This window comes from Propithecus coquereli, unplaced genomic scaffold, assembly GCF_000956105.1.
Source record: "Propithecus coquereli isolate 6110/MARCELLA unplaced genomic scaffold, Pcoq_1.0 Scaffold34, whole genome shotgun sequence".
NCBI lineage: Eukaryota > Metazoa > Chordata > Mammalia > Primates > Indriidae > Propithecus > Propithecus coquereli.
In genome coordinates, this window is record NW_012149063.1 from 4,181,997 (window position 1) to 4,209,052 (window position 27,056).

The 27,056-nt window shown below is 33.7% G+C and overlaps 1 protein-coding gene across 3 annotated transcripts in view; it reads right to left on the reverse strand.

The window, feature by feature from the left end:
• TLK1 (tousled-like kinase 1) overlaps window positions 1-27,056 on the reverse strand; it is a 156,685-nt gene that overhangs the window by 40,374 nt on the left and 89,255 nt on the right. For all 3 annotated transcript variants that reach the window (XM_012650795.1, XM_012650794.1, XM_012650796.1), the window contains 7 exons: window positions 24,401-24,447; window positions 22,579-22,674; window positions 21,171-21,260; window positions 19,768-19,860; window positions 16,113-16,223; window positions 15,864-16,000; window positions 13,020-13,208 (listed from right to left, as the gene is read on the reverse strand). In XM_012650795.1, coding sequence (XP_012506249.1) covers window positions 13,020-13,208; window positions 15,864-16,000; window positions 16,113-16,223; window positions 19,768-19,860; window positions 21,171-21,260; window positions 22,579-22,674; window positions 24,401-24,447 — 763 coding nt within the window. The remainder of the gene's footprint in view (window positions 1-13,019; window positions 13,209-15,863; window positions 16,001-16,112; window positions 16,224-19,767; window positions 19,861-21,170; window positions 21,261-22,578; window positions 22,675-24,400; window positions 24,448-27,056) is intronic.

Consider the following 27,056-nt stretch of genomic DNA (forward strand, 5'->3'; position numbering starts at 1 on the left):
AAAACCAAAAAATTCAGTCAATATTCCACTAGATACATCCTAAAAACTAAAAGTTAAACATTTTAAATTAAATCTCTCTACCCAGTCTTAGGGTAACTCAACTACTGCATTTTACTACACTGAATATAGCAATACTTGACAGCGGCAGCAGTTGCTTATAGTATATCTAGAGAATTAAATGTTGCAGTGTGAGCAAAGACAAGGTGAGAGAGGGAGAAGTGTTCAGAAAGGTAATATTAAAAGAAAATGAGGTTGGGAAACTAAAATTGATAATATCTCAACTAACCCAGTTAAGGAAACCTGTAGGAAAACTGGCAAATAGCTTCTGGATATGCATACAGGTTAGGTTTATGCCACTGGTGGAAGTTTACCTGTATAACAATATCATATTCTCCTATTCTTAAGTATGGTTTTAGGCTCACTAGTAGGCCACAGGATGGGCTCAGAATTAATTTTTTAAAGATATGTAAATCTTTTTTGTTTTCTATATAGGAACAAAATACAAATCTATACTTCGATTTTGAGTTACCAAATGGCTAAAATTTGGTATTCATAAACCAAAATTAGCACATGACTTGAGTTTTCTAAAATTTGTGTAGTCATACCCTACCAAGAAGTTTGGCTATCATGCAAAATTGCAAAGCTCCTACACATGCAGATGGCTGGACTTTCTGCAATTTAGGGGGAACGATATTTTGTTGTCTTGAGTTGGCAGGCTACTGACTTTTCCAGGGCAGTGATTCTTATCATTTTACAATCATAGATAACTAAAAGAAATCTGAAAAGGTAGTTATAAACACTCCCCCCAGAAAATTTTACATATATATCATCTTGTGATTCACAGACGCCAGTTTAAGAGTTCCTGTTCCAGTGTCTTATCTCGATAATTAGAATGCAAACCCCTAACCTGGCAAAAGAGCCATTTCTTACCTTTCTCTGCATCTTTCTATTAGGCATTACCCAACATATAGTAGTTTTTTAGATATCTGTTGTCTACTTGCTTTAATAAAAAATGTTCTCAAAGAAATCTATATATTTAGATTAAAATATTGGGGACAATTTTCTTTAAAGAAATAGGATTTTATTGCACAGAATGAAAAGAGCTAAGCTAGGAAAATGTTAACATTGATGGCTTTAAATTACCAATGATTTTATTTGTTTTTAGATGCTTAAAAAAAATTACGCTCTCAAGCAAGTCAGTTGATTTAAGTTACTTAGCAAATCTTTTATTCACAGATAATGCAAAGAAAGATATAGCTGATCTCTTCCTAAATGAATCATATCTGATATTAGACTAAATTATTAATATTTCATTATGTGTACATATACATACATGTATATTTAGGAGCATGCTAAAGCTCCTAAATAAAGCTGTTCAGTAGGTTTATATAAATTAACTTTTATTTAAAAAGTCAACAAGTTTAAACTCTAAACATAAGACTTAATTCCTGACAATCTTCCATAGTAAGTTTGAGTGAATGAGAATTTTATTTTTAATTTAAAAAGTGTTTTACAATAGTTTACTAGAAATGTGGTACGACAGTATTAGAAATAGCTAGTAGAAATAACAGAAAACAGGGGATACTAATTTTAAACAAGTTTGACATTCAATGTTTAAAAACATTCTGTTTAAAAGTATGAAGACTCAACATTAAGGAATACAAACTACAGTAAATACACTATTAGAGGCACTTATAGTCTATTTATTTATTACAATATGACAAACCTTGAACAATTAACCATGAGCCATGCATTGAAGATCAGATTTTTTAGATGGGGGTGGGGAGGATAGAGGGGTTGAGACTAGTCTGTCTTTTAAAATAGTTACCCTCTACTATTGCCCTCTGAAAATAGCCTTTGAAAAGAGTTTTCTGCTTGAAAATAGTTCAGCAATTCTTCAACAAATTAAACACAGAATTACTAGATGACCCTGAAATACCACTCCTAGGTATACGCCCAAAAGAAATGAAAACATATGTCCCCACAGAAACTTCTACACAACTAGGAATAGAAGGGAACTTCTTCAAAAGTATAAATGGCATTTATAAAAAACAGACCAACTTTGGGTTGTAACAGTGCCCAAACTCTCCCCCGCCCCGAAAAAACCAGACCAACTAACATCATATTTAATGGTGAAAGATTGAAAGATTTCCCCCTAAGATAAGGAACAAGGTAATGATACCCACTTTTACCACTGCTATTCAATACTCTACTGGAAGTCCTACCAGAGCAATTTGGTAAAAAAAGGAAACAAAATGTATCCAAATTGTAAAGGAAGGAGTAAAACTATCTGCATTCACAGATGATATGATTGTATTGGTAGATAATCCCCAAAAGTGTACAAGAAAAAAACCCACTACAGCTAATAAATAAATTCAGGAAGCTGCAGGGTATGAGATCAATACACAAAAATTAGTTGTGTTTCTATACACGAGCAATGAATAACTGAAAAGGATATTAAGGAAGCAATTACATTTACAATAGCATCTAAAAGAATAAAATATCTAGGAATAAATTTAACCCAGGAGGTGACAGACTTGTATACTAAAAGCTACACAACATTGCTAAAGAAATTTAAAAAGAGCTAATTAAATGAAAAGACAACTTATGTTCATGGATTCAAAGACTTAACATTAAGAGTATAGTACTTTCCAAAGTGATCTACAAATTCAATGCAACCCGTATCAAAATTCCAAGGCTCTTTTTGCTGAAATGGAAAAGCTAATGCTCAAATTCATAAAGGAATTACAAGGGGCCCAAAACAGATAAAATAATGTTGAAAAATGAAAAACAAATTTGGAGGACTCACATTCCCAATTTCAAAACTTACTACAATAATCAAAACAGTGTGGTACTGCCATAGACATACAGACCAACGAATAAATTTGAATCCAGAAACAAACCCAAAAATCTATGGCCAGTTTATTTTTAACAAGGGTACCAAGACCATTCAAAGAATAGGAAAGAATAGTCTTTTCAACAAATGGTGCTGAAACAACCAGAGAACCACATGCAAAAGAATGAATTTAGACCTGCCACCTCCCTCCTATGTACAAAAATTAACTGAAAATGATCTAAAACTATTAGAAGACAACACAGGGATAAATCTTCATGACCATGAATTTGGCAAAGGATTCTTAGAGTTGTACACCAAAAGCATGAGCAACAACAAATATCAGTAAAATAAACTTAATAAAAATTTAAAACTTTTGTACATCAAAGGACATTCTCAAGGAAGTAAAAGACATAATGGCAGAAAATGTCTGCACACCGTACATCTGAAAAGGGTTTAGTATTCAAAATATATAAAGAACTCTTATAACAAAAAGAATTAAACAAGAAAAAGATAAATAGTCCAATTAAAAAATGAGCAAAAGACTTGAATAGACATTTCTCCAAAGAAGATATAAAAAGGCCAATAAGCACATCAAAAGATATTCAACCTCATTAAGTCATTAGGTAAATACAAATCAAAACCACAATGAACTATCACTTTATACCCACTAGGATGGTTATGATTTTTAAAAAGGGAAAATAAAAAATATTGCCGGGGATGTGGAAAAATTGGAACTCTTATTCATTGCTGGTGGGAATGTAAAATGGTGCAAATGTGGAAAACAGTTAAGTAGTTCTTCAATAAGTTAAACATAAAATTATCATACAACCCTGAAGTAGCACTCCTAGGTATATACCCCAAAGAAATGAAAACGTATGTCCACACAGAAACTTATACACAAATGTTTGTGGCAGCATTATTAATAACAACCAAAGGGTAGAAACAACCTAAATGTCCATCAACAAATGAATGGATAAAGGAATTGTGCATAAACACACAATGAAATACTATTCAGTTATAAAAGGAATGAAGTACCGACACATACTTCAACTTGGATGCACCTTGAAAACTTATGCTAAGTGAAAGCCAGACACAAAAGGTCACATTAGGTATGATTCTTTTTATATGAAACATCCAGAAGAGGCAAATACACACACGGAGAAAAGCAGGTTATTTGCTACCAGGGAGTGAGGAGAAGGAGAGATGAGGGTATTTCACAAGTACAGGGTGTTCTTCTGGGTTAAGGAAAAAGTTTTCAAACTAGAGAAGTGGTGGCTGTATAACATTGTGAATGCACTAAATGCCACTGAACTGTACATTTTAAAATGGTTAATTGTATGTTAAGTGAATTTACTTCAGTTTTTAAAAAATGTATCACTGGGCAAAAGAAATAGGGTATGTGGGAGGGATGAAACTAGTCCGTCTTTGAAAAGCCCAAGTGTTAACAATATAATAGAAACTAAACTGAGAATTAATGACTTATACCAAGTACTACTGTGTTATGCAGAATAATGGCTGCCCAAGGATGTCCATGTCTTAATCCCCAGGACATGTGAATATGTTAGGTTATACAGAAAAGGAGAATTAAGGTAGCAGATGGAATTAAGGTTGTTAATCAGCTGACTTTAAAATAGGAAGTTATTCTGAATTACCCATGTGGGCCTAATATAATTACAAGGATCCTTAAAGGTAGAAGAAAACAGCAGAAGTATCAGAATCAGAGTTATGTGACATGTCAAAGACTTGACAGGCCACTGCTGGCTGTGAAGATGGAAGGGGATCATGAACCAAAAAATGTGGGCAGCTTCTAGAAGCTGAACAGGGCAAGGAAATGATTTCTTCTCAAGAGCATCTAGATGGCACACAGCCCTGCTGTCACCTTGATTTTAGCCCAGCTAAGACCCACTTCAGATTTGTGATCTCTAAAACTATAAGGTAAGAAATTTGTATTGTTTTAAGCCATTAAGTTTGTGGTAATTTGTTACAGCAGCAACAGGAACCCACTACAGATCTTGGTACCTGGAAGTAGGATGCTCCTGTAACAAATACCTAAAAACCTGGAAGTGGCTTTGGAATTGGGCAAGGGACAAAGGCTAGAAAAAATTTAAGAAACTTAATTTTTAAAAACCTTACATTGCCTTGAACAGATTGTTAGCAGAAATATGGGTGTTAACAACCCTGCTAGTGAGGACAGAGGAGTTCCAGGATCACAGTGGAGAAAACATTTATCACATTAGAGAATACCTAAATTGTCATGATCAAACTGTCGGTAGGAACACAGATATTAGGAACGCTATTAGAGAAGGCTCACAGGAACTAAGGAGCATGTTAATGGAAACTGGAGGGAAGGGGATCCTTGTTGTTAGGGCAGGAAGCTTAACAAGAGTTTATCCTCCAGTTACGCAGAAAGCCAAACTTATAAGCAATGAGTTTGGATATTTAGCTTAGGAGATTTCCAAGCAAACTGCTGAAGGTGTAGCCTGGTTTCTTCTTGCTGTTTATAGTAAAACATGAGAGAAAGAGACAAGCAAGAAACTAATAAACACAAAGAAACCAGGACTTAATGGTTTAAGAAACTAATCCTATTCAAAATGCAGAACATGCTAAAATTGAGATTTACTGTCGGGAAAGCTGCTCTTAAAAAAAAGTGTGTGTGTGTCTGTCTGGATAACCTCTTGCTAATACCACAGGAAAATTAAAATGTCAAGAGTATTCAGGCAAATAAAAAAGTCTTTGATGAGATGAAGCATGTGACTCAGTTCCCTTCAATCTTCTCAGCAGAAAATATCAATGGGATTATCTAGGAAAGAACTGTGGAGTACCCTCTTGTCTAATGGAGAGAATCCTTGTGTTATACACGGGAGACCCACAAGATTCCTTGATAATTTTATACCACCAGAAACAGTGACAGCTTGAACTTAAAAAGGACAGAGAGAGTATAAAAGGAATGAAGGCTGCAGATTCCCAAAGTTCTACAGGCAGAAAACAAGTTGATAAAGCTATTCAGCACAAAAACATGCTAAACTTCATGAAAAAGAAAGGATGACCCAAAGGACAGAACTTTGAGCCCCAAAGGCAGAGGCACAAGCCATGGAAGATGATTCCCAAATTGTGAAACCAAACGGAATTTGTCTGGATGAATTTTGAAATTCCCTGGGGTCAGTGATTCCTTCCATTACTTTCTATTTTGAACAGGAATGTCTATAACTGTTATTCCATGCCTGTTCAGCACTGTATTTTGGGAAGAGGTAACTTGCTTCTTGAGTTTCATAGATAAAAAGGAATTGTGTCTCAGTGCGGATTATACCATGAGCCTCACCCATACCTGATTTATTTGATGGGACTGGAACTTCTGAGCTGATGAGATTTAGGACTTTGAGTTGATATTGTAATGGGTTCAGAATTTTGGGGATGGTGAGATAGGGTAAATGTATTTCGCATGTGGGAAGAATGTGAATCTTTGGGAGTCAGTGGGCAGACTTATAAATTTTATTTGCAAGAAACTAGGAAAATGCACAGAAGAGGTAATATCTGAACTTGATTAAAGAGGAGCAGAAGGAAGCCAGGAAGAAACAGGGGATAAGGGAGCATGGTGACCCAACAGTATAGCATGAGATACTCAAACAAAAAGAAAAATAAATGCACACTGTAGGTTAAGGAAATTATCTTTTACTGCTTGTTTGCTAAGAGTTTTAGTCACAGATCGATGTTGAATTTTATTTAATGTTTTTTATTTTGGCATCTATTAAGATGATCATATGATTTTTCTGTTTATGTGTTAAATTACATTGATTTTTCCAATTTTATTACTTATTAATTTTTAAGGCAGGGTCTCACTCTGTTGCCCAGGCTAGAATGCATAGCTCACTGCAACCTCAAACTGCTGGGCTCAAGGGATCCTCCTGCCACAGCCTCCCAAGTAGCTGGGACTATAGGCACGCACCACCATGCCTCACTAATTTTCCTCTTTTTTGCAGAGATGAGGTCTTGCTATGTTGTTCAGGCTGGTCTCAAACTTCTGGCCTCAGCAATCCTGCCTTGACCTCCCAAAGTGCTAGATGGCAGATGTGAGCTACTGTGCCAGGCCTGATTTTTTCCAATCTTAAACCAAACTTGCATATCCAAAGTAAACCTAACTTAGACTTGATAAATTACCATTTTTACATATTATATGTTGTATTTATGTTACTACTATTTTATTTAAGATTTGTGCATTTATTTTCATGAGTGTGATTTGACTATAACTTTCCTTCTTGTACAGTCATTGTTAAGTTTTGGCATCAACATTAGGCTGGCTTCATAAAATAAGTTAGAAGTATTTCTGCCTTTTCTGTTCTTCAGCAAAGTTTATAAAAGACGGGCACTATTTCTTTCTTAAATGGCTGATGGACTTCTTAGATGAAGTCATCTGGATCTGCAGTTTTCTTTGATCAAATGACTAAATTACAGATTTAGTTTTTTTCCCCTAAATTCTGGGGTGAACTAGAATACAGATCCGATGTCTTTCATAGTTACAGAACTATTTGGATTTTGTTTCTTCTACTGTCAGCTTGGTTCTGCTGTATTTTTCTAGAAATATCTATAGACTCAGTAGTAATATTCCTTTTTTCATTCTTGGTAATGGTTGTGTGTTTTCATAACAACAGTTTTATCAATTTTATTAGCCCCCAAACTTTTTTTTTTTTCTCCGAGACAGGGTCTCACTCTGTTGCCCAGGCTAGAATGCCGTGGCTTCAGCCTAGCTCACAGCAACCTCAAACTCCTGGGCTCAAGCAATCCTACTGCCTCAGTCTCCCGAGTAGCTGGGACTACAGACATGTGCCACCATGCCCAGCTAATTTTTTCTATATATATATTTTTAGTTGTCCAGATCATTTCTTTCTATTTTTGGTAGAGACGGGGTCTTGCTCTTGCTCAGGCTGGTCTCAAACTCCTGACCTTGAGCGATCCACCTGCCTCAGCCTCCCAGAGTGCTAGGATTACGGGCGTGAGCCACTACGCCTGGCCAGGCCCCAGACTTTTAAACTCATTTTTTTAATTGGTTGATTCTCTATGTTTTATGTATATTTCCTATATTGTTAATTTCTGCTCTTATCTTTTCCTCTTCCTTCTTTGGTTAAGTCTGCTGTTCATCTTCTAACTTCTTAAAATAGATGCTTAGTTTATAAAGTTTTAATTTTTCTTCTTTTTCTACATACGTAACTAAAGCCATAAATTTCCCTTTCGATACCATTTTAGATATACCTTACAAATTTTGCTATGTACCACTTTCAATATCAATCATTTCAAAAGATTTTCTCATTTCCATTGAGACTTTGCCACTATTTCTAGCTAATTTCACTGTGGTCAAAGAACATATTCTGTATGATTCTAGTCATTATCCCCCAGGAGTTCTACCAAACATTTAAAGAACACTATCACTCTAATACAAACTTTTTCAATCCTGTGAAATCTGTTGAGATTTGCTTTATAATCAATTTTTTATAGTCAATATTTTAAAAAGTCTATGCTTAAAAAAAGAACACGTATTTTGTAGGTGTTGGGGGATGTTCTATTAATATACACATCTATTAGGTTAAGTTTGTTAATCTCATTAACCTACATTGTTTTATTTTTACCTACATAATCTATTTCTAAGCAATGTGTTTAAATATCCCATCATGATTTATGGATCTTATACATCTCTTTATTAACAATTTATTTATCTTGAGAACATGTTATTATATTTATACAAATTGTATATTTATACAAATTGTTATAACTTCCTGGTGATTTGAACTTTCTATAATTATGAAACAACCATTTTATTTCTAATAATTTTTTTTTGGGCCTTGAATTTTACTGTGTCTGATTTAATCCAGTTTTCTTTTGGTTGGTGTTTGCCTGGAATATCTTTTTCTATTTTTCTTTTTTTATTTCAATATATCTTTTTTCCCTCTGGGTACTTTTAAGAATTTTTTTCTCTTTGCCTTGATTTTTTGAAATTTCATTATGACATGTCTAGGTGAGTATTTCTTTTTTTCATCCTTCTTGGAATTTGCTGGCCACCTTCATGAACCTGTAAACTGATCTGATTCATCCGTTTTAAAATACTCTCAGTTAGCTCATCTTCAAATATTGCCTATGCTCCATTTAGTATTGTGTTTTCTAAAGACTGTCAGCTGTCTTGTCAATAGTAATAATGGAAGTCCAATGACAGTAAAATAATATCTTCAAATAACCACCAACCTAAAATTCTAAAACCAGTAAAGCTAACCCAAGAATGAAGGCAAAATAAAGTTATTTTCAGACAAACAAAAGCTGAGACATTCCTACCAACAGACCACATTAAAGGAAAATTTCTAAAGGGTATTCTTAAGTAGAAGGATCTTGCCAGATGTACGATCAGTAAGTATAGAAATAAGCAAAAAGCAAACAACCAACAAATATGTGGATAAAGTCTATATAATCACTGACTATATAAGATAGTAATGATGTCCTGTAGGTAAATGTGTATATGTGTGTGTGTCTGTGTATATATACACACTCATACTTCTAATAGAGAAAAAGAATGAAATAAAAACTGATCAATCTAATAAAAGGTAAGAAAAAAGAGAAGAAAGGATAGTAACTAGGCAGAATAAATAGAAAGCATAAAGACAGACCAGATTTAAGCCCCAATAAATGATTACATAAATTAAAAATGGAAAAAAATGCTCCAATGAAAGATTTTTCATAACGGATTTTTAAATAATCAACTATACATTTGTCAAAACCTACACAATGTTCATCAAGAGTGAACCCTAATGTAAACTATAGACTTTGGATGATAATGAGGTGTCAATGCAGGTTCATCGATTGTAACAAATGTACCACTCTGGTGTAGGATGTTGATAGTAGGAAAGCATGTATGTGTGGGGTCAGGTGGTATATGTGAACTCTCTGCATTTTCTGCTCAATTCTGCTGTAAAAAATAAAGTTTAAACCAATTATATACTATTTACAAGAGATAAGTAATCCACTATTAATACTAAATAGAATATATTCTTGAATTAAAATTAAAGCTGTAATAAAAAACAATTGCCTCTAAAATTTCAATAGTATGAAATGTAAGGTAAAATATTACTGTTTATTTTGTAGTCATCTTCTGTGAAACATGGAACATTTAAGTCTAATAGAGACAATCAAAACTTAATTTGATTCATTTGGAATGGGTTGTTGTAAAAATAAAAAAAGAAAAAAAAAGAAAAAACACTGAATTTGAAATATATTTTAATGAAGCAAAAATCTTGATAAAAATGTATTAATAATGGAAAATCAATGCAAGGATCCTTAGATTTTATCCAGAAATAATATCAGTTATCCAAACTATTTCCTCTGAATAAAAAAATCTTTGTGACTAAAATTAGAAACTACTACCTAAAGAACTGACTGACTCTAGCTAGTAGTTAAAAATAAATTAAGAGCCAGCAACCATGCAAGTATGTCATTAACTGAGTGGATGGTGATGCTGTGACTGAAGAGACAGAAGGTACTATGGCAATACCTCGAAGTGATAATTAACTCCTATTCTTTAGTGGTTAAGGAAAAGCTGTCAGGAGGCAATATCTATTGCAGGACTTAAAAGATGAAAAGAAATTAATATAATGGAGAGTTTGAAAGTTGGCAATGAGGGGGAGGTACTAGTCAATGGCAAAGATGAAGCTAGACAGGTCAGAAGGAGCCAGATCAAAATTGCTTTACAAGCCAAATTAAAACTTTTGGATTATATCATTCAAGTAACAGAGAGCTCTGTTAGGGCTTGTAAAGAGAATGAAAGGACCGTATTTTTATTTCAGAAAAATGACTCTGACTGCAACATGGATTGCAGGACAAGAACAAAGTTGGATGGGGAAAACAGTAAAAAAGTAACCCAATTAAGAGACAGCAATAGGCCAGTGCTATGCCTCACACCTGTAATCCTAGCACTCTGGGAGGCCAAGGTGGGAGGATCACTTGAACTCAGGAGATCGAGACCAGCCTGAGCAAGAGTGAGACACCATCTCTACTAAAAACAGAAAAATTAGCCAGGCATTGTGGCATGCACCTGTAGTCCTAGCTACTCATGAGGCTGCGGCAGGAGGACCACTTGAGCCCAGGAGTTGGAGGTTGCAGTAAGCTACCATGACGCCACTGCACTCTACCCAGGGCAACAGAGTGAGACTCTGTCTGCAAAAAAAAAAAAAAAAAAGCAGTAACTTGAGTTAGAATGGTGCCATGGTGTCAGTGGGACCTTTATCATAAAGGATAAATGGACAGATACGATATCTTAGAAGGATTGGGTATCTACACAGGTAGAGTTAAAGCTAACACACGCTTTAATACAACCACTCACCTACCCACCCATTTGCTCTTTTGTTTGTTTTTTCTTAAGCAACAAATTTACTAATTTACGAAAAGTACAGTTTTTTTTAAAATAATTATAGCCAAATGGTTTAACTGCAACTTACAATTAAATTTCTTGTAAGTGCAAGAAAATTAGGAAAGGCTTGAAGAAGCAAGTAGATTTTGAGATAGACTTTTGAAAGATAAAATTATTACAACTTATTCACTAATGGATTACAAAAGATCAATAAAATCTGTACCTAAAATGTTAAGGGTGACAACCAGAATCCCTCCATGTGAAAAGATGGTAGTATCACTCACTAACAGAACACAGGAAAGGGGCAAGGTATGTGTGTATAAAGAGAGACTGAAGTGGGAAAGACAACAGTAAATACAGGGTTGTTTTTTTTTTTTAAGTAATACAGTTTTGAATAGGCTGCATTAGAGGTTCCTGTGAGGCATTTAAGTACTGATATCAACTAAGCAGGGATATGATATTCAAGATTGAGATGGAAGTATCTGATACTCAAGAGTGAAAAGCAGGCTGGAGATAGTAGTTTGAATGTCAGCAGAATACATATGGTAACTGAAACCCTGAGAATAGATAATACTCAAGGAGAATATGTAGAGTGTGAAATAAGATGGCCTAGGACATATTCCTAAAAATTATCCGCATTTTACAGATTGGGAAGTAAATGATGTCCATAGAAGAGATAAAGAAGATGCTGCCTGATACTAAGTAAGGGAGCTTTTTAGAAAAAATAAGTTAACAATATTTAATGCAGCCAAGTAAGTTAAAGACTGAAATGTTATGGCATTTAGCATCAAGAAGATAGTTAATCTTAAAAAGAACAATTTCAGTTAAGAAAGGGGAGATTAGAAGGTGAGGCAAAAGAGATTGCAAGCACAGGTAACTTTTTCAAGAAACCTAATTATGAAGAGGACAGAGAGAATATAGAGACTACAGGGATTTGTAATTGAGGGAGTTTTTCTTTGTTTTGCTTACATGTATTTTCTGAAAGGAAGGAACCAGTAGAGAGCAAAGGAAGTATCAATAGAAGAGGTCCCTGATATAGCAGGGGATGGAATTCAAAGCACGAATGAAGGACTATCTTTCAAGACAAGAGAAAAGAATACATCTATATATTAGAGGGTATATGTTTTCTGTTCACATAAATTTATATTAGTTTTTATAGAACAGAAAAATTATATAAGTTTGGATGCATCTATATACATTGAAATTTTAACAACGGTTTTCTCTGTGGGATGGGATCATGGTCTATATTATTATTCTCTTTCATATTTTCCAAATTTTCTACAATAAGCATTTTTTAAAATGTCCTTATCCTCTGAATTGTAAAGAATAATTAACACAAAATTTAAGAAACAATAAAAAACAGAAAGGGAGAAAGAATACCCATAAACCTACCAATGAATTGCTTCCATAGGTCAAGAAAATTTATAAATGGCAGTTACAATATACTTAAATTAACATTTTCTCAGAAAAAGGAACATTAATGGGAACAATGAATTGGAATAATCCAAAACTTTAACTGACTCTTTAACTGATTCAGACATGGAAGAAAAGTGGATTCCAGTCTCCTCTTAGCTACCCAAGTCTCTGTTTTAAAAGAGAATTGCCATGTCTCTTCATAAAAAGGTAAAATTCAAATATATGGGGTTTATTAATTTAGAGCTAAATTTCCAATACTGCCTTCCTTCCTGGCCGTAACTACTTTTTGCTATTTAAGTATTAATTTAATTATAAATAAAATCCATTATTAACATTCATGCTCACTGGCAACAATTTTTAGAAAGGAAAATTTAAATGGAGGCTTACATTTGTGGTAAATTTGGTCTAACAAAGGGATCATTTTCTGCTCCATTGACTGCTTTGTTTTTCCTTTGTTTTGGTTCAGAATTGGTAGAGGGTGCCTGAGAATTATTAGCTGTAGGAGGTTTGCGTTTGGCTAGAAGTTTCCTTTGTCTTTCAATATCTTCCCTTTGCTGATTCACCCATTCTTGTTGCCTGTATAAAAATAAATGAAAACATATTAACCTTCCATTACTTTTCACAGTAAAAACATGGGAAAAATGCATTAAAAAACACAAAAAAATCATATAATATAAACTTGTAACCTTTTGGTCCCACTCTTGTGAACCAATTTGTACATCTCCTTCAGGTCTCATTTGAAAAAATCATTTTTAAGTGAGGTGCTCCCTAAATCTCTGGACTAGGAAAGATGTGTTGGCATATGTATTCTTACAGTGCCTTTTTATTTCCCCACCTCTTTTCTAACAAATGTCATTCCTATAGATACTTAATCAGACTATGTCTAGTTAGATTATATCATTCCCTAAGAACAGAAACCATATCTATTTTATCCTATTGTATTCTTAGTACCTAGCACAGTGATCATCCTAGGTATCCAATAAATAGTTGCTGAATGAAATAAAAGAGTGAGCTAAAAAAAAAAAAAAACTAACAAAAGTATGGGGTATATTTTATACATGTATCTCATCACTTAGTATTTGCAGACAAGCTTACAAAAGGCAAATAAGAATTTAATATGAAAAGTGTTACTTTCTAAATCTACCTTTGTTAAAAAGAAATTTTGGGAATGAGCAGTTGATATTTTGAAATGAAACCAAAATTGATCTTAATATAAGAAATGTATGGGGGAAAAAAGAATTCGCAACTTAAGGAAAGGAAACAAGAAAACAGCAAGAAAAATTTGCTCAGCTTTCAAAAATGGGCAATTAAAGTAAAACTATCAATGCTTCCAATTCAAGAAGCTTACACAATTTTGCAAATACTTCACTTACTCTAAAAACTAATAGATATCATGTCTATTATTAAAATTTAGGTTAAAGATTTCAGCAGTTTGACCAGAGCATTAAGTAAGTTAACAGTCAAGCTTTTTAAAACTAACCCATTGTACAACACCTTAAACTTGCTCTAATAGTAACCATGTTCCCTTTTAGGTCACCTCATCATGCCAAGAAAAAATTTAAAAATCCTATATGGTTATATTTAGATTTAGAATAAGTCAAATGTTTCATTCTTTCATCTCTCCCCACTCCTTCCAAACCAGAACTACAGAGCTCCTACTCTGCTGATAAAGAACTGGCCTTACATACATTCTTTCCCTATGGTTCTAGTGAAGGAGCAGCAGAATGGTAAGAGTGACAAAAATCAAGAACCATCTACACAGAAGGGCAAAAGGGTAGAGAAAAATCCCAAGAATAGCAAAATGACAGCAAGACTTTAATCTAGTTTTCATTTGGAAGTGGGAATAAATAATTACCATTATTAAAAAAGTAAATTTCAAGCCTATTTTAGAGCACGATCAAGATGCTATAATAAACAGCAATAACTCTAATGATTAGAATCCCAATGGAAAGTAAAGAATTACTGGAATAGATATGTAGCTAATACCTGATTATTCAGGAATGACCATACAGTTGAGGTTATTAATATTATTAACTTTTATTTATTCATTTCTCTTCTCATCCTCTAACCACTGTGGGTTATATCACTGATTATAAAATACATATATGTAACAACACACAGTAGTAGTCTTCTCTTGTTCTCCACTTTTCTGTCCATATTTTAGCTTAAGCTTTAATCACCTTTCATCTGGATACCTCTCTCCATTTAGCTGTCAACAATTTATCCTCTAATATTATTTCCACATTACCATCATAATTATTCTACAACTCAATTCTGATTATACACACTATATACAAGCCTTTAACAGTCCCCATTATTCACAGCATTAAAACCCAAACTCCCTATTAGCACAAGGACACTGTCCTTCATTGTGGTATACCTAACACTTAGCATAGCTGTGCTGAACAATAGCTGAATAAATCTGCTACGAGAGAAGGCCGTTCTGTGGCAAGTCCTGGGAACTAGTGTTTCAACAGCAATGGTGATGTGATACCATGTGAAATAAGGCTTTGCCTCCACTTCAAATAACTGAAGTGACTCTGAGAAAGCTGATGTAGATGCTGGCACTGCTCCTGATTGATTTTTGGGTTTTTACAAATTTCCCAGCAAAAAAAAAGAGCAGCATAGGTCCTGGCTTCTTAACACATAAACAGCTAGGCAACCTTTACCTACTACCATCTGAACTCAAGAATATATAGAAACAATGATTTCTTTTTTTTAAAGTTTACTGCAGAAATGCTAAAGCCACATATTCAGTTCAACTGATTTCTGATTTACCATATCTGAAGCAAAAGAGAAAAGTTCTTTTCCTTATGAATAGAGAATAGACAAGTGCTGAATGTTAACATTTAACGACTGGGGAAAAAACTAAGTAGAAAAAACGGGGGGTGGGGGTGGGGGGAGAGAGAGAGACACCCCTTCCAATGAAAATTAAATTTTTAACAATTCTCCTCCCAAAATATCATCTATAAAGCTAGAGGTTCAGTTTATATTTTGGAAAGTTTGATTTAGAATAATACATTATCCTACATAGATGAATGCTAATTAATCAAGAAGTCTGCTAAAGCTAAAATTGTAATACCTCTATTTCATATTCCTTTCGAATGTACTAAATTCTGGGATTTCAAAGAATAATGAGGAGATGCAGAATATAATCCTAAATCTATAATCTTTTAAAGTAATGAAAACCCAAATGAATACTACATTTTTTTAAACATAAGAATGACTAACTTCACAAGATTCTGAAATGCAAAACCATCTGTCCACTGTTCAGTAAATGAAGCGCCATGCCTAACTGTTGTAAAGTGCCCAAGACGTAATCTATCTTGCATACTCTTCTCTCTGCTTGAGAGTTTTTCTTGTGTACTCTGAAAAAAGAAGGAAGAAAATCATCAATTTTATTCATTTGAATTTTAAAAACATACAAGGCAAAAGGGGCTAGTAAAGGGGAATGGAAAACTTACTAAACTTTTAACTTGCCTTTTCAATAAGAAGTTTCTTGCTCATTGATATGCATTTATTTAATCGTTCTTTGTATTTTTCAAGTAATTTTTGTTGTTCATCTATTTGCCGTCTGAGATCACAGTTAGCCTAAAACATAAGTAGAAAATGCACAAAGTCTAGAATTTGTATATATGAAAAGCTTAAAAACATTTTAATGTTTTGATAAATTATATACACATAGGATTGATAATATCAAATATTTAAGTATGATACTAAAAATAAAAAGCCTACTTACTATGGGATAATACTGTTAAATGTTACTTAACTGTAACTGTGTAGTGGAAAGTACATGGAATTTATATCCATGTTCCATACATTCCAATCCATACCCTAAGGTATATAACTTTGGCTAAGTTAAGTAAGTTATTTGCACCTAAGTTCAATTTTCTTATTTCTAAATAGGGGCAACCCCATCGACCTTAGTTAAAAAGAACTGAAATGTGGTATATAAAGTGTCTAACACTTAAAAACAAAGGTGAGTTTTCTTCTATCTCTTAAAACAAAACATTTTCACCATTAAACTTGTGGATGTAAATTGCCTAGCTAATAACTAACTATCCCCATCATTCTTCCTAGGCAACAGAGTATCAATTCTGTTCACTTTGCTCAGGGAAGAGTTCTCTCTCTAACCTCAGAATTAGTCTAGTATAGTGGCAAGAGAATAACCTGAAGGGCTTGGTAGAACTCATTTGCTGGAGCCTATCCCCAGAGTTTCGAAGTCAGTATGTCTGGAGAAAGGCCTGAAAATTTCCATTTCTAACAAGTTCTCCAGTATTACTGATGTTTCTGCTCTGGGATCACACTTTGAGAATCACAGGTCTAGGCCAATCATGGTAGAAGCCAAAAGACAGGGCATAATATCTTAAAAGTGCTGGGAGAAAACAACTATCAATCTAAAATTATATATTCAATAAAACTGTTTTTCAAGGAAGAGGGAATAGAATTTAGCATCAACAGACCCTCATCATTAAGTGCAATTCAAACAGAAGCCCAAACTGTGTGTGCGTGGTATGTATGCGTGTAACTTGGAAAACTGACTCCAAAATTTCTCTGAGACTGCAAAGGGCCAAAAATAGACAAAATGAAGGAGAGGATACTTGTCCAACTATGTATCACAACTTAATGTAAAGCTACAGTAATTATGACCACCCAAATCCCCTTTTTCCCTAATAATGGAAATTCCATGTTTTTTTTTTTTTTTTGAGATAGAGTCTCACTCTGTTGCCCGGGCTAGGGTGCTGTGGCATCAGCCTAGCTCACAGCAACCTCAAACTCCTGGGCTCAAGCAATCCTTCTGCCTCAGCCTCCCAAGTAGCTGGGACTACAGGCATACGCCACCATGCCTGGCTAATTTTTTTTTATATATTTATTTTTAGTTGTCCAGCTAATTTCTTTCTATTTTTAGTAGAGACGGGGTCTTCCTCTTGCTCAGGCTGGTCTCAAACTCCTGAGCTCGAACAATCCACCTGCCTCGGCCTCCCAGAGTGCTAGGATTACAGGCGTGAGCCACCACGCCTGGCCAGAAATTCCATGTTTTATTTTGGATTGATACGTGCCTAACTAAAAGACTATATTTCCTCGTTTCCCTGGCAACCGTTAAGGATGATCAATGAGAGACATCAGCAGAAGTTGTTCAGTGGGATATTCAAGAAGGCTGCATACACAATTACTGTGCTTTTTCTTCTTCCCCTCCTCCTCCTGTTTTCTGCTTAGAACACAGACATCGTAATTGTGATTCAAACAGATATACTGGATCTTGATGTGACCTTTAAGACGGAAGCCATGAACTAAGGATGAGGACATAGGGAAAACTGAATGCACTAATGTCACATATGACACTGTGGAGCAATCATACCTGGGCTGCCCACTTCTGTTCTCTTGAAAAATAAACAGTCATCTCATTTAAAGTACTTCTGTTTATGCTCTCTGCTACTAAATGGCCAAAGGCAACTGCTAAATGATAAAAAGATGCTGCAGTACCAGTGCAGAGACACATAAATAGAATAATGGAACATGATATAGAACACAGAAATAGATCCAGTTGTAAATGGCAACAAGATTTTATGATGGAGTTGGCAGTTTAAGAATGAACTGGTTAATTAAATGGGGCTGGACAACTGGTTATCCATATAGAAAGAAATTAAAAGGAAATCCTACTTCACATCACACCCAAAAACCAATTCCAGTGAGATTAACAATCAGAACATAAAACTTTTAACAGAATATATAGGAGAACATTTTTACAATCTTAAGAGTTAAAAAGAATTAATTCTTTTGACATATCTTTGCTAACAATTTAGTATAAGCAAAACAAACTATAAACAAAAATATATATTTAATCATATAAAAATTAAAAATGTATCTAATCATCAAAAGACAGCATGAAGAAATGAAAAGACAACTCACAGAGAGTAAAGTAAGATACATAACCAATGTTGGCATCAATAACAAAAAGACAAACAATCCAATAAGCAAAATGGGCAAAAAACACAGTTATTTCACAGAAGAAACACAGTTAATAAATATTTTAAAACATGCTCACAACCAATTAGTAAGTACGGAATGCATAATAAAACCACAAGACACTATATTCATAGATCAGCAAAAAAAAGAAAATTTTTTAGAGAAAATCTTATTATACCAAGCCCTGGCAAGGAAGATGAGCAATAGGATTTTTTTCTGGCCCACTGCTGTTGGGAGTATAAATTGACAAATTTGGAAAAATTTGGTACCGTAAAGTGAAAGATGTCCATGCCCTGTACTTTGGCCATGTCTTTCCTAAGCACATACCACAGAGAAATTATTTCATCTTTTCCCTAGAAGACATGTACAAGAATGTTCTTATATAATGTCTTACTACTTAGCAGTGAAATGAACAAACTACAGTTATTCTCATCAATGTGGTTGACTCTCACATATAATATTCAGTGAAAACAAGCAAGGCAAAAGGGTCCGTACAAGATAATTTCACTTAAATAAAGTTCAGAAACAAACTAAATAATATGTTGTTGAAGCCAATTGTTTAAGCCAATTGTTTAAGCCAATTTAATGGCTTAAATTAGAATCAGGAGGAGGAGCTTTTAAAATTACCAGTGCCCAAGACCTATATCATATCAATTTGACCAGAACCCCTCAGTGTTCAGGCATTAGTAGTTGAGGCATCCTTTCCATCTGGTGATTCTAAGGAGCAGCAAGGGGTAAGAACTACTGCTTTATATCTTACTCACATTATAAGCATACCTCTGGATGTATTCTTTAGTAAAGTTTCCATTAAAAAACTCATAGAATTGTAGCAGTTACTTTATCCTTTATAGTATTAGATGTCAAGGTATAACAAAACCAATTAACTTTAAACTAACATGAAATGGCTCTTATGGTGGCTGGTCACATAAAAATAAATTTTATAAACTTCCTTCTAGTTTCATCAACTGTTTCTAAATTTACATTTAAAGATTTAATAAAATATTTTCACTATAAAGTTGATATTTTCAATTATGTATTTACACTAACAGAAAAAAGCTTACTGTTTTCCAACTATAGAATTTTTTTACAATGGTAATTATTTCTTCAATAGATCCACTGTTGCCAAATAACTTACTCAATTTTTTTCCATCTATGAGTTATTACTTACCCTGAGCAAATCATCTATACGACCTTCCTTCTTTTCCAGGTCCTGGTTTTTATTACTTTCTAATGCTGCTAATTTCAGCATTGTGAGATCAGTCTAAATGAAAGAAAGCTGTTTTATTATCTCCATTATATACGTTGTTGCATGTAAACATAAAACTAGATTTTACTCAGACTTTAAAAAGCAGAGAAACTATATACATTTGTATGTATATGTAAAGTGTATTCCAAAAACTCTTAGTGCAATTTTAAAAGCATATTTTAAAAGTATATCTAAGAAGTATAAATGCTACAAACTTGCCAATATTTAAAGAGGTTAATTATTTAGAATACTGATGTTTCTCATTAAAATTTAATATATCCACTGGCTCTGTGCTATATATCACTCTAGTTGATCTCTGAATTTTGCTAAAACTTTTTTAAAATTATTTTTAAATTGACAAGTAAAAATTGTATATATTTATGGTGTACAACATGATGTTTTAAGATATATACACATTGTGGCATGGCTAAATCAAGCTATTTGACACATACCTATCCTTTTTTGTGGTGTGAACATTTAAAATCTACTTTTAGCAATTTTCATATATATATATATATATATATATATAACATGTTGTTATTAACTGTAGTAACCATAATGTACGAAAAAGATCCCTTGAAATTATTCCTCATCTAACAGAAATTTGTGTCCATTTACCAACATGTCATGCATCAAAACCTTCATGAGCTGCTCAATGACTTTGTAATCCTAGCCTCGGAATCATCCAAAGAAAAGAGGTTTTGATACATGCATAACAGTTTGGACATGACCCAACAAATAAAGTCTAATGGAAATAAATTAGCAAGTTGAGTTGGTCAAGCAACAGGATCTATTCTTCCAATCCCCAGTTTGAGAAAAAGTGTCACCCAAAAACTATCACGTCAAAAATTAAAATGAAAACTTAGTACTCAAAATTCATGAAAGTAAATAAGTTTAAAAAATATCCAAATTCAATTTTCAAATTATCTAATTTGTAGTACATATTTACACATTCATAAATATAGATACTCAAATGAATTACTTTAATGTCCACTTATGACAAATATAGCAGCCTCACAAAGACATCAATTATATATACTTGGATATTAAGTTCTGATTATTTGACTTTCTTAAAACATCTAAATATTTGCCAGTGTGTAACAAAGGACAAGCTGACAGTAAATTGGGTGTTTCAATTTCTCACCCCTCCCTACAAATTCTGGGGTTTTTTTTGTTAAGTTAGCTTTCTTTATGTATAATTTTGCTTTATACCTAAGGCAAACAATAGACATCTTAGTTGTTAATTGCACAACTAAGTTGTCCAACCAAAGTTGGACAGTGGTTTTCTTAGAAGTCATAGAAAAAAATTTTTAATTAATATTTACCTGAGTAATTTTAAAAGATAACTGCTTTGGTTGTACAATAGGGTGGTCCCCAAAAGCTAATGCAGTAGGAGAAGGGCTATTCGGTCGAACCTAAAAAAATATATTAAAATTTTTACGTTAGCAAGAAAAAACAAGTAGGTTTCAACTTAGCAACAATTACTTAACATTTCTGAAGAAGTTTCTATCTGGATAATACCTGAATTGAAATATAATTTGACTTTTTAAAACTTTTAATCACCATTTATTCAACAAGCATTCACTGGAGTACTTCCTACATAAGGCCCAGTGAGAGATACAATCATATATTCCCTGCTTCTCATGGAGTTTGCATTCTAGTGCCATTAAAATAAATCTTAAAGCTTTCACACTGTTAAACAAAGTAAGGCTAAATTATTTTGAAACAAAAATATTAAAAACCAATTATGATAGTTCAGAAAGTAAAAATAAAAAAGATGTTAATATAGAATCTTAGTACTAGGGACAATAATGCATGCCCATATGTAGTTTAGTATCAATTTACTGATGAGTTTCATTGTTTATCTGATCACTAGTTTAAAAATATACTCATTAAAAGCAGCAGAATACAACACTGTATCAATGCCATCACTATAACTCTTTACCTAAAATTACTGTTGAATCTTATGCCTTACTCTGTATATGCCAATGGAGACATGATGTGCCTGAAGGTACAAACAAGTAAGACACAACCAAGTGTGTCTACAGACAAGGACTGGAAGGGGACAAAAGAAATGAAAACAAAGTGTTTGAATAAAGAAGTGCCAACTCTAATTTTTAAAAATCTTTAATTCATCTGTAAATTACTGAAAACCAGTATTGTTTTTCTGGTTAGATATTGAACTTGCACACAATGAAAGTAAAATTAAAAATGAATCCATTGTTTATATGCAAAGCAATGCATATAAAAGATCTTAAAATGTTAGAAACAAACCAAAAAGTCGTAAGACAATTTTTAGGTCCAAGATTCTTCTACTATGCTGAACTACACAGCCTGCCTTTTTCTTAAGGATTCCCAGGAAAAAAACTGTGTTATTTTAGTGCTTAACAAATTTAATTGGTAAGAAAGTTAGAAATTAGGAATCAATAACTGAATTAGGACTGATACAAGAGTATTCATGTTAGCCCCACAGGCTCAACAACTTTCTTTTGCAAAAACAATGATTGTTAGATATAATTAATTCAGAAAATCTTTATGAAGCTCACTTTCAGAAATAAAGTTCTAACAGCATCAAATTATCAACTCACTTCACAGAAATGATTTTTTTAAAAGATAAACACTAATTGATATAGAAATTCTCAATAAAGACAACAAACTATAAAAGTTATTCAATGCATATAACCTCCCAAAGAATATGCATGAAAAACTTGAAAGATATTAATAAAAACTCACAGATGAGGAAGGAGTGGAATGTGAATGTGAATTTTGAGGAGAACGGATTGCCGGAGGTATGCCTCTTACTGGACTTGAGCCATTTCCACCTTGGTACTGAGAAAAAGAAAAAGGAAACATCATTATTTATTAAAGCAGGCGTAGTTGTTGTATTAGACATGGTATTAAGAATTAATTTAAATATCTTATTTTAAATTAAATCAAATAGTCATTTAAATGGTTCCAAAAAAAGCAAAACTGAGTTCAGTTACAGCCAAGATCTAAAACATTAACAAGAAGAGTACTGATCACAAAAACATGATGAGGCTACATTTTATAAAGATCCTTATTACACTGCATTCTGACTCTAATTTGTTACTGTGGCTGACTCAAAGACAAATAAATTCCCCAAAATGAACTTTCTGTTTTTCTCCCAAATCTTAGCACAATTTCCTTATACATGTTTCTTGAACGAATATGGTCTCTAATCCCAAAAAACTTAAAAATGTTTACACATAGATATTTGTGAACATAACTATCTTAAACAGAATTTTCACTCTCAAGATCTGTTAAATATCCAAATGCTCACGGCACTGTATGAAAGAGTTATACAGGATAATTCCCTTCCCTCTAACAGGATAAAATCTTTAAAAAAATAAATTATTTCTTACAAAATACATGATTTAGCTGCATATGAAGAGAAGCCAACTAATCTATTCCATAGATACCTTTTCTCCTAGCTCATGTTCCTACCAAGGATGGGAAAAGAAAACAACTTGCTGCAACTGTCTTCCTCAGGGGGTATAGTTTATTGCCTACTTCATCATTTTTTGTTTAATTAACTTTGACACTAACAGCAGAGATGCAGTCTTCCTACCATGTTCATTTAAAAACTTCCCACAACCTAGAGATTCTGCCTCATTTATTTTATCTATAGAGTGCCTAGCGTAACACCCGGCACATAGTAAGCATTCAAGAGATATTTGTCTATTCAAATTGATCTTACCTTTGGCAAAGGTTCTTAATGATATTAACGAGTGACTGACTTCAACTAAATAGCATTAGGTATCTAGTGGTCAGCAACAATTTTACCTTAGAAAATTTTCCCCAAGAAAAAAAGCAATGGAGGATTTTAAAAAATTGTTTTAAATTTCAGCCCTTTTGATATTCAGCCAATTCTGGCTTCAATCTCAAGTAAATGTAAGTATTTTTCAATTGAGTAGATTATGTTTGTTGTTTTAAAAATCACATTCATGTTTTCTAATGTAAAACTGGTAGCCAAAAGTGTTTCTATGTAGAAGCAAGGAAACACTCCTGAATGTTACTCTTGGGTAAGAATCTAAATCTACCACTCTTTATTGTTTTCAGGGACTCTTAGATTCACATCTCTATCAATTATTTAATCCCCATCAACAGGGCTCAAATGTTGCTGAGGTGTGATAAAGCCTGTATTCATAGCAGAAAAAATTCTGAACTGGAGAGCTGGTAGACTTTAAGTTCCATTCTTTACTCTACCATTTATAAGTTGACTTTAGGTAGGCTACTTTATATTTCTGGTACTCTGTTTCATTGTCTGTAAAACAGAAATGCTAATACCTACTTTGCTTATCTTAGGTTGTTATAAGCAAATATGTGAGGAAGTACTTTGAAATGTATGATGTGCCGTACCAATGTAAAGGTAAATTTTAAGGTTCCCAGGAAGAAAGGCTATAACATACTACTAAAGCTCAGCTCTAATCAAGCAGATAATCAAAAGTTGACCTTGTGCTTCAAAGAAATTATTTGTAGCTCACAGCAGAATTATATTGAATTAGGAACTGGAGATAATTCTCAATGAACTTACTTCAAAATAGTCACTAATTTTGTGGCCACGTGCCCCAATACTTTTTCCTAAAATATAAAAAGCATGTTAGTAGGGTAGTGATGAACATCAAAAAAATATTAAGAATCCTCAGAAGATCAGATACCAATTTCAGAAATTCAAAAATCAAATGACATTTCAAGAGAAACATGCTTATTTTTAAAAGTCCCAATTATTGGAGAATCAGACAAATAACGTTATAGATCTACTATTTTAAAACTATATTATTAATATTGCTTAGTAACTACTAATTTCAGAAAAGCAAATCAATAAATAAAAAAGAAAAGACAAATGGCAACTGCATAACTCAAAAACTACTTCTTACCTGTAAAGCTTTGATTACTATAAACCATAACATGATCCTGCCAAACTCACAATAACATGCTTCACTGTTATTTTCTAAATGTGTTTTGATTTTCTAAAAAGCATTTCCAAATTAATAGGATACGTTTTAACAAGCTATATTTCAAATATTGTTCTTATATGACCATACTGATGGAGTGAACTAAGTCGTTACAGATCATATTGTTCTTTAATTAAACATTTTGCTCTCAGATGAACTCTGATGCAGTTTTTTTATTTTTCTATTTTTTTGAGACAGAGTCTTGCTCTGTTGCTGGGGCTAGAGTGCCACGGTGTCAGCCTAACTCACAGCAACCTCAAACTCCTGGGCTCAAGAGATCCTCCTGCCTTGGCCTCCCAGAGTGCTAGGATTACAGGCATGAGAGCCACCACAACCATCCTGATCCAGTTTTTTAAATACTGAATTAAGAACCTGCTAAGAAAATACAGTGTATAGAGATGCTTTTTGAGGGAAAGGCAATCGTCCTTGATTACAACTATATAGAATACATGACTTCTTCAAGTTATAACAGAAAAACTAATAGTATCATGGAGTCAAAAGCTTTGTATACTATAGACATACATACTTTATCCATTCAATACTGACTTATATTCATGCATTTATTTATTTTTATTCAACAAATATTTCTTAAGTGGTTACTATGTGCGAGGCACTCCTGAGATGAACAAACAATACACTAAAAAGTTCAACAACTTTAAATTCTTCTTAGAACAAGGTAAGAGGATTTTTTTAAAACCCAAACAAGTACTCAGGACTATAAATGCTGCCTAAAAATTTTTAACAATGGTTTTGTAAAGATTTAGAGATTAGAGAAGACTGTAAAGGTTTTACACCAAAGGAATTTCCCTTCTGGTCTATAATAATTTCCCTGCAGATTCTGAAGAAGTGCTTTTTTTTAGTGAAGATAGAGATGTTTTTGTCTGCCTATCCAGAAACTATTTCCCCAATTCTTTTTCCCTAACTAAACCTTAATTTTGTTGTGTTAACACCTACTCCCACCCAGACCCCTGATATAGCACCTGTAACTTCAGAGCAATGTGACTCCCAGACAGCCCCCACTCCCAGTTCCCTTTCCCTCCTTACCAGAAATCCAATGTTGTTCAGGTATCATCCCTTCTCCACACAGCCTGTATTTTTTTTTTTTTTATTTCAGCATATTATGGGGGTACAAATGTTTAGGTTACATATACTGCCCTTGCCCCACCCGAGTCAGAACTTCAAGCGTGTCCATCCCCCAGACAGTGCGTACTGCACCCATTAGGTGTGTATATACCCATCCCCTCCTCCCCACTCCCGTCTGCCTGACACCCAATGAATGTTATTACTATATGTGGACTTAAGTTGATCAGTTAATACCAATTTGATGGTGAGTAGATGTGGTGCTTGTTTTTCCATTCTTGGGATACTTCACTTAGTAGAATAGGTTCCATCCAGCTCTATCCAGGAAAATACAAGAGGTGCTGTATCACCATTGTTCTTTGGCTGATAGAACTTCATGGTATACATATACCACACTTTATTAATCCACTCATGTATTGATGGGCACTTGGGTTGTTTCCACATCTTTGCAATTGTGAACTGTGCTGCTACAGCCTGTATTTTTAAGGGGAGCTTTACCCAATTTTCAATTCCAAAGATGGGCCTGATTTTTGTCAGGGCAACAGTACCTCTGCTGGACATAACTGGTTTTGGAATGGACATATAACCCAATCTGGACCATAAGATGATAGGAGAGGTTTGCTTTGGGCTTGAAGAAGCTTACCCCAAAGAAGTGGGGGGTGGGACATAGAAAGCCAGTCTCTCCCTAAAAACAGTTTAGGTGAGGAAGCTGAAATGAGTAAATCCAATTTAGATAGCCATCCTAAAACCAGAAGAAAATCAGACAATTCTGTGGATGGCAGATCATAAACAAAGAAAAAAACATGAGTATTTAAGACAGGTTGGATCAACCAACCCAAAAGCCCCAGCCTATTTACAGGCTTGTTTTTGAGTTTATCTGCAGTTGAAACTATAGCAATCAATGTATCTTTACAATAAATAAAGCTCCAAGTCCACTAACCACTACTTGGGGGAACTGTATTAAGATCAAAAAGCAACACAGTACAAATCAAGAGACAAAGTACTACATACCTAGAGAAAAGGTCCTAAAATGACTTAATCCCTTCCTTTCACAAAGACATTTATACTCCTTGATTCCAGTGCCATATAAAAATCAGTAAGCCATGGCCTCAGATCTTATGGTTAAAGATTGACTCTAATACATGTAACATTTTG